Source organism: Conger conger, chromosome 5, assembly GCF_963514075.1.
Source record: "Conger conger chromosome 5, fConCon1.1, whole genome shotgun sequence".
Classification (NCBI taxonomy): Eukaryota; Metazoa; Chordata; class Actinopteri; order Anguilliformes; family Congridae; genus Conger; species Conger conger.
In genome coordinates this window covers 2,616,243-2,625,174 of record NC_083764.1, presented here as the reverse complement: position 1 = coordinate 2,625,174, position 8,932 = coordinate 2,616,243, and the positions used below count along the sequence as shown (strand labels likewise).

At 50.2% G+C, this 8,932-nt stretch overlaps 1 protein-coding gene across 1 annotated transcript in view; it reads right to left on the bottom strand.

The window, feature by feature from the left end:
- sytl3 (synaptotagmin-like 3) overlaps window positions 1–5,387 on the bottom strand; it is a 21,708-nt gene extending 16,321 nt beyond the window's left edge. Inside the window, exons 1-4 of the mRNA XM_061242404.1 lie at window positions 5,125–5,387; window positions 3,943–4,158; window positions 1,011–1,078; window positions 7–58 (exon numbers count right to left, since the gene is read on the bottom strand). Of these exons, the coding sequence (XP_061098388.1) occupies window positions 7–58; window positions 1,011–1,078; window positions 3,943–4,158; window positions 5,125–5,222 (434 nt within the window). The 5' untranslated portion in view covers window positions 5,223–5,387. The remainder of the gene's footprint in view (window positions 1–6; window positions 59–1,010; window positions 1,079–3,942; window positions 4,159–5,124) is intronic.
- Between the last annotated feature and the right edge of the window lie 3,545 nt (window positions 5,388–8,932).

The window sequence follows — 8,932 nt, the reverse complement described above, 5'->3', positions numbered from 1 at the left end:
TCTCACCTGAAGTTTTGGTAGGACTTCAGTATTTTCTCCCCGGTGGTGTCATGTCTGTCTGTACACAGAATAAAGTCACACAATCAGCACAGAGACCCCAAAACATAACAAGATTCCTGCATATTTATCACTCGCTGTAAGGCCAAACAGGCTGATTTAAAATGACTACTCTGTGCTTAATATAGGCCCAGGAAACCCCTGTTCTTTCAAGGACAACTAAGATAGCATCAAATGTTTTAAAGTTTAAAGTTTCAGAACATTTTAAAGCAAAACATTAAAACCTCTGTAGTAAGCCATTTAGATTCCATGCTGCCCAACCCTGCTCCTGGAGATCTACCATCCTGTAGGTTTTCACTCCAACCCTAACAAAGCACACCTCATTCAGCAGCTAGAGCAGGGCTGCCCAACCCTGTTCCTGGAGATCTACCGTCCTGTAGGTTTTCACTCCAACCCTAACAAAGCACACCTCATTCAACAGCTGGAGCAGGGCTGCCCAACCCTGTTCCTGGAGATCTACCATCCTGTAGGTTTCCACTCCAGCGCTAACACTAATTAGCACATCTCGTGGAGCAGCTAATTAGTAGAATCAGGGGTCTGTTCCACAAAACAGGATTATTGAGTTAGCCAGATAACCGCACAAAGTAAAACTCGTAAACAACTCTTAAGTTTACTTAAGTCCATGTTCCAGATTTGGGAAGGTTCCGGATTTTACCCATGATATCATACAACTAATTTGTATGATATCTTGGGTATGTAAAAAAACTAAAAGTGAAATAGGGGCCATTGAGTAGCTGTTTACCTGGGTTCAACTGGAACAATATTAAACACTGGAGCAGTATCCAACTGTATACAACAACAAATTTGCGACCATACTATTACAGAATTTTAGATATACAGCCTACATATTGAAAGAAACTACATTACATCAAGACTGACATAGACATTCTGCTTCCTCTGTGGACTGGGCGACTCAAATTATGCGCAGCAGAAATATACAGAAATATACAGACCTAAACCACCGGGGAACTTCTTGGCCCTCTCCTCCAGAAACCACTCGCCCGACTTAATCTTCAGATCCCTGAGAGAGGGGCGGGGTTCATGGGCATTACATCACCTTGTTTTATGTCATATTATATCGTATTATATCATATTATATCGTATTATATCGTATTACGTTGTATTATAGTGTCTTGGCAGATGCTCTTACCCAGAGCAACAAACAGTCGTGGACGACATTTTCACAGGAATAAGTATGTGGTATCACCAAGAAGACACAGTGGTACAATAAGCATAATGTTCACCTAATAAAGAACAATTTGTGTTGTAACAGAAGGTACAGTATGAAAGATCTTTACACACAACAGAAGTACAGGGTCAGTATCAGGCTCAGGGTGAGGGTCAGTATCATGGTCAGTATCATGGTCAGGGTCAGTATCAGGGTGAGGGTGAATATTAGGCTCAGGATGAGGGTCAGTATCATGGTCAGTATCATGGTCAGTATCAGGCTCAGGGTCAGTATCATGGTCAGTATCAGGCTCAGGGTCAGTATCAGGGTCAGTGTCAGGGTCAGTATCAGGCTCAGGGTCAGTATCATGGTCAGTATCAGGCTCAGGGTCAGTATCATGGTCAGTATCAGGGTCAGTATCAGGCTCAGGGTCAGTGTGAGGGTCAGTATCAGGGTCAGTATCAGGGTCAGTGTGAGGCTCAGGCTCAGTGTCAGGCTCAGGGTCAGTATCAGGGTGAGGGTCAGTATCATGGTCAGTATCAGGCTCAGTGTGAGGCTCAGGGTCAGTATCAGGCTCAGGGTCAGTATCAGTGTGAGGGTCAGTATCAGGCTCAGTGTGAGGCTCAGGGTCAGTATCAGGCTCAGGGTCAGTGTGAGGGTCGGGGTGAGGGTCAGGGTGAGGCTCAGTATCAGGGTCAGGGTGAGGGTCAGTGTGAGGGTCAGTATCAGGCTCAGTGTGAGGCTCAGGGTCAGTATCAGGCTCAGGGTCAGTGTGAGGGTCGGGGTGAGGGTCAGTGTGAGGGTCAGTATCAGGCTCAGGGTCAGTATCAGGCTCAGGGTCAGTGTGAGGGTCGGGGTGAGGGTCAGTGTGAGGGTCAGTATCAGGCTCAGGGTCAGGCTCAGGGTCAGTGTGAGGCTCAGTATCAGGCTCAGGGTCAGTATCAGGCTCAGTGTGAGGGTCAGTATCAGGCTCAGGGTCAGTATCAGGCTCAGGGTCAGTATCAGGCTCAGTGTGAGGGTCAGTATCAGGCTCAGGGTCAGTATCAGGCTCAGTGTGAGGGTCAGTATCAGGCTCAGTGTGAGGCTCAGGGTCAGTATCAGGCTCAGGGTCAGTGTGAGGGTCGGGGTGAGGGTCAGTGTGAGGGTCAGTATCAGGCTCAGGGTCAGTATCAGGCTCAGGGTCAGTGTGAGGGTCGGGGTGAGGGTCAGTGTGAGGGTCAGTATCAGGCTCAGGGTCAGGCTCAGGGTCAGTGTGAGGCTCAGGCTCAGGGTCAGTATCAGGCTCAGTATCATGGTCAGTATCAGGCTCAGTATCAGGCTCAGGCTCAGTATCAGGCTCAGTATCAGGCTCAGTATCAGGCTCAGGCTCAGTATCAGGCTCAGTATCAGGCTCAGTATCATGGTCAGTGTCAGGCTCAGTATCAGGCTCAGTGTGAGGCTCAGGCTCAGTATCAGGCTCAGGGTCAGTGTGAGGGTCAGGGTGAGGGTCAGTGTGAGGGTCAGTATCAGGCTCAGGGTCAGTATCAGGCTCAGTGTGAGGGTCAGTATCATGGTCAGTATCAGGCTCAGGCTCAGTGTGAGGGTCAGTATCATGGTCAGTATCAGGGTCAGTATCAGGGTCAGTGTGAGGCTCAGGCTCAGTGTGAGGCTCAGGGTCAGTGTGAGGGTCGGGGTGAGGGTCAGTGTGAGGGTCAGTATCAGGCTCAGTGTGAGGCTCAGGCTCAGGGTCAGTATCAGGCTCAGGGTGAGGCTCAGGCTCAGTATCAGGCTCAGGGTCAGTGTGAGGGTCAGTATCAGGCTCAGGGTCAGTATCAGGCTCAGTGTGAGGGTCAGTGTGAGGGTCAGTATCAGGCTCAGGGTCAGTATCAGGGTGAGGGTGAGTATTAGGCTCAGGGTCAGTATCAGGCTCAGTGTGAGGGTCAGTATCATGGTCAGTATCAGGCTCAGGGTCAGTGTGAGGGTCAGGGTGAGGGTCAGTGTGAGGGTCAGGCTCAGGGTCAGTGTGAGGGTCAGGGTGAGGGTCAGTGTGAGGCTCAGGCTCAGTATCAGGCTCAGGGTGAGTATCAGGCTCAGGGTGAGTATCAGGCTCAGGGTCAGGCTCAGGGTCAGTATCAGGCTCAGGGTCAGTATCAGGCTCAGTGTGAGGGTCAGTATCATGGTCAGTATCAGGCTCAGGGTCAGTATCAGGCTCAGTGTGAGGCTCAGGGTGAGTATCAGGCTCAGGGTGAGTATCAGGCTCAGGGTCAGTATCAGGCTCAGGGTCAGGCTCAGGGTCAGTATCAGGCTCAGGGTCAGTATCAGGCTCAGTGTGAGGGTCAGTATCAGGCTCAGTATCAGGCTCAGGGTCAGTGTGAGGGTCAGGGTGAGGGTCAGTGTGAGGGTGAGGCTCAGGGTCAGTATCAGGCTCAGTGTGAGGGTCAGTATCATGGTCAGTATCAGGCTCAGGGTCAGTGTGAGGGTCAGGGTGAGGGTCAGTGTGAGGGTCAGGCTCAGGGTCAGTGTGAGGGTCAGGGTGAGGGTCAGTATCAGGGTCAGTATCAGGCTCAGGGTCAGTGTGAGGGTCAGGCTCAGGGTCAGTGTGAGGGTCAGTGTGAGGGTCAGGGTGAGGGTCAGGGTGAGGCTCAGGCTCAGTATCAGGCTCAGGGTCAGTGTGAGGGTCAGGGTGAGGGTCAGTGTGAGGGTCAGGCTCAGGGTCAGTGTGAGCTCGTGGCGCTGACCTGTAGGCGTGGCAGACGGTGCACTCCCACCCGTGGGCGGGGCTGGTGATGCGGCACTTGCTGCAGATGCGGTGGCTGCAGCCGCGACACGTGGCCCCGGAGTCCCACAGCCTTCCCAGGGGCCTCTGGCACCGGGCACACGTGCGCTCGCTGTACTGCCGTGCAAAGCTCTTAGCGCCTTTCCTCCGGATCTCCTGCAGGTCCGACCTCATCCTCCTGTGACGCACACAGGAAGTTACTGCCGCGCACGGGTCCCTGGCCCAGATAAGAGCCGCTGCGTATCACAACAGAGATGAATAATACACGACAGCAACATTCACAGGCAACAAACCAGCAACATTCACAGGCAACAAACCAGCAACATTCACAGGCAACAAACCAGCAACATTCACAGGCAACAAACCAGCAACATTCACAGGCAACAAACCAGCAACATTCACAGGCAACAAACCAGCAACATTCACAGGCAACAAACCAGCAACATTCACAGGCAACAAACCAGCAACATTCACAGGCAACAAACCAGCAACATCCTCAAGCAGCAAAACCAGCAACATTCCCATGCAACAATGCAGAAATATTCTCAGGCACCAAATATATGAAATCAGCCACAGCTACTTCTGCTATGAGTGCTGCCAGTCACCAGTGATGCAAACACAGACATGAAACAGCATATGTGGTTTTTGTCAAGCACTGTGTAAAATAAATTCACACGCAAGCATGCTACTGCTCTGTGTGAGAGGAAGGATATGAATCACACCATTTCAGCCAGTGTGTGTGTGTGTGTGTGTGTGTACATTTGTGTGTGTCACTGACTATGATCGACTGAGTTTATATGGGCACAACAGGGATGCCTATCTACCAAATAAACCACAATTACAAAACTCTGATGCCTGAATACAGCTGACAGCAGTATACACACGACCAGGAAACGCATTATAACTGTGATGAAAACGGTCCCGTGGTCATAATTACGACATGATCACAAACCCAAACTACAATAAAGTTTAAACGAAGTGAAGCCCATTTTGCAGAGGAAACACCACTTCTTAAAGATTCAGGTTCTTGCGCTACGTTTAAAATGTCACCAGCGCTAAACTCCTCAGACATTTTAAGATTAGTTTGTTTGTTTGCCCGAGCGCCGTCGTGGTTACAGGAAACAGGAAGTCCCTTTCCCCCTACCTGATGCGTTCCTCTTCGAGGGAGCGCAGGACTTTGTCCCGCTGTAGAACCTGCAGGACGCTCTCGCGCTCCAGACCCTCCAGGGCACTGAGGTCCATGGTCCCGGGGGGGGGTCAGAGGTCAGAGGTCAGAGCGAGGAGTTGGACCCTGTATCGGCGAGGTCATCGTATTCGCACCGGGGAGCAGAGTCCCTGCATCGTCCGGGTCCTGTCACCTTGCGTCGTCTCTCCTCTCTGCCGCACGGCTGCAGAGCCGCAGAACCACTGCTCTGTGAGGTGGAGGGGGGGGGGGTGGGGGGGGGGCGGGCTGGAGGCGGAGGGGGGGTGGAGGTACCAGGGCAGTGGAGCAGAGAGAGGCAGCTTTTCTTCACGGTGGGCTGAGCTCCAGAACAGATCTCTCCTGGCTCAAGCTGCACGCCGGTCTGGGTACAAACAGGAAAGCTCACTGAGCCGAGAGAGTGTGCGTGTGTGTGAGAGAGAGAGAGAGAGAGGGAGGGAGAGAGAGAGTGTGTGTAAGAGAGAGAGAGAGGGGGGGGAGAGAGGGAGGGAGAGAGAGAGGGGGAGAGTGTGTGTGTGAGAGAGAGAGAGAGAGAGAGAGGGAGGGAGAGAGAGAGTGTGTGTAAGAGAGAGAGAGAGAGAGGGGGGAGAGAGGGAGGGAGAGAGAGAGGGGAGAGAGTGTGTGTGAGAGAGAGAGAGAGAGGGAGGCAGAGAGAGCGAGAGAGAGAGGGAGAGAGAGGGAGAGAGAGAGGGAGGGAGAGAGAGAGAGACATCTAGATTTCAAAGAAACTAATTTACACACAGCATACAAGAAAATACTAATACCACAAGACTTAACAAAATTGACAAGATTAACAAAAACCTGTACATTGACAACTGCATGAAGAAACTAAATGAAGCGATAAAATACATTGGAAATTTATCACACTTGATAAAGCACATTTGAACTTTAATTTGAGAGAGGAGAGAGGGAGGGTAGAGAGAGCAGCAGTGAGAGAGGTGGAGAGGTAGTGAAAGAGAGGATAGAAAGAGACAAATAGAGAGGGTGTTGGGGTTATGAGATAGAGAGATGGGATAGGGGGTCAGGGTAATGAGATAGAGAGATGGGATAGGGGGTCAGGGTAATGACTTATACCCATCCTGGGCACAGATGCCAGGTGCAGTGTTTACCTGCCCAGTGGAGAATACGTCATTCTGTCCCTGATTCACTCAGGGTGTGTCCCAATACGCATAAAACTCATCCTCCTTTCCTCCACTCCTCTGCTTCTCCTGTCTGGAAGTATGGGGGGAGGAGACAAGTGGAGGAAAGGAGGATGTATTTTTTTAGTATTGTTTATCTTTTATCTTTTTTCAGCCCCAACCAAACCCAGCTAAACCTGCTCCCCACAGCCCAAAACCTCCAAACACCCCACTCTGTATAAGCAATCACCATCTTTTCCACATTTTATTCTCTAAGAGCGTCTCGCCTTGAGCACTCGTGCCGTAATCTGTGCGCGTTCTGTCAGCGAAAATAAGACGAATGCATTCAAAGGCCAGGACAGAGGGGAGGGCTTATCTGTCGCTGCTCCGCCATCCGCCCCTGCGTGTGGAGATAAGGGCCTGGCTCTGTCATTATCTGCGGCTAGCTGTGTTTTCACACCAAACCATCAATCACCGCCAGCGCTAATGCAGTTAGCCGCTACAGAGAGGGGGCGGCGTGTCTTCTCTTAACGAGATGTGGTTTACTCCCTGCCCTATCGGACCGGGCGGTGTCTGAGTGCGCGTTCGGGGTCAGGGGAGGTTGATCATCCTCCATCCATCACTCCCTCTGTCTCAGAAACACAGAGGCTTCGGTTAAATAAAACGCGTAAGGTCTCCCAAACCGCTCCTCCGACCGTGAAACCGGCAGTCCTGCAGTAACACATCCAGACCAGCAGGGGGACACCTGCTCAATATACGGCCCCTCATTTGAAGTTCCGACTTTACCAACTAGTTTTCTGCTCTAACTGTTAAGGCCGGCGTACATTGTACGACTTGCGGGTTGCCGACTGTTCTTTTCAGATCGTAACCAAATCATAAGGGAAACGTCTTGTCGCGGCTACTCGCTGTGAGATAAAACCAAATCTCACTGGCTTACGAGCTCTCGATTCTTTTTTTGACATGTCAAACAAATTTGGGCGCGGTCGGCTTGAATTCGTCAGGTGGGAGAGGTCTATTATGTGTAGATAGATTATATGTTTCGTTTCATTGACCAATCAGGAGGTGGTTCTGTTTATTAAAAAAAAATATATATTTTATGCTATCGTCTGAGCTCCCAAAGTCATAAACCAAGAGAAAATCGTATTCTCACCCTACCTGGTTCAACCCATTTAAATTGCTGTGGTAGATTTCTGATCACTGTTTTATCCATCCTACCTTTAGACCTTGCCGGCCAGCGGAAGATGGGCTCCCCCCTCAGTTCCTATTGAGTTTTTTCTCACCAGTGCTATGTTGGGGGTTGAGGCCTGGTATTTGCTCTTCTGTTACTCTGTAAAGCGTCTTTGTGACAGTCGTAAAAAGTTCTGTACGAATAAAAGGACATGGCATGTTCTAAAACATCTGCTTTCCCCGAGGACAGTTAGCTCTGGAGAACTGAGCATGCCTAAATGTCTTAATTTAATAAAAGAATACATAACAAAACAGGTCAGCAGTGTCACACAAATACTGAAATATACTGGATACACTCACAGAGAGATAGAAATGTTCCTGCAGTCTTTGGAGCAGCACAAACAAGACTATTGTACAAACAGCTGGGCTTCTTCAGTTGCTGTAATTGAATGCCTAAATGCATTCATTCATTCATTCATTATCCTAACCCGCTTATCCTGAACAGGGTCACAGGGGGGCTGGAGCCTATCCCAGCATACATTGGGCGAAAGGCAGAAATACACCCATGTCGCCAGTCCATCGCAGGGCACACACACCATTCACTCACACACTCATACCTACGGGCAATTTAGACTCTCCAATCAGCCTAACCTGCATGTCTTTGGACTGTGGGAGGAAACCCACGCAAACACGGGTAGAACATGCAATGGTTCTGGTCTGTGTTTTTCCATCTTCCGTTTGCTCTGTGAGTCAAGCAAGCTCTAACTGCAGGGTCCGCTGCGGTCTGACATCACATCGCCCCCGCGGATATTACCGTAAGCACCTCCTACCTGCCCAGAGATCAAAGCAGGGGGCCTCTGCACAAACCCAACCACACCTCTGTGCTCTTCCTGCGCTCTACTCTGACCTCTCCGTGTAAGAACTGCAACAAAACCACGATCACGGAAAGGATTCGCCTCGTTCCACAAAGGAGAAACACTGTACGTCACCTCAAAGTATCATCAGCCGAAATTTACATCAAATCAGAGACGAATAATTCCAATAAAGTTATCTCCCGAGCCTTCAGGAAACATGCATACAATAAATCAAACATGAAGGTTATAGACTTTGATCACAAAGGAACCTGCTCATTTCCTGCATACCAGACCATCTCTTCTTCAGCCACTGGTCCACAGGAGCCCAATGACAAGCGTGAGATTTCTCCCGGCTCCTCCCCCCATTTGAGTACAGGGCTCCGTTTTAGACTGGTGTGATGTGTGTGTACATCCAGCTCTGATGTCATCATTTTGACCGAAACATTTTATGCACATATAGCCTGGCTACAGCCATGGCGGCTAGAAAGCGTGTAGCTGTGTTTCCACCTGAACACCTAGATGGAATTTTACTGACTTTTCACCACAAAAACATTCACCGGGTTAGCCCTGGCTGGGTCTAGAGAATATGAAGATATCTCTGAGGTTTACCCA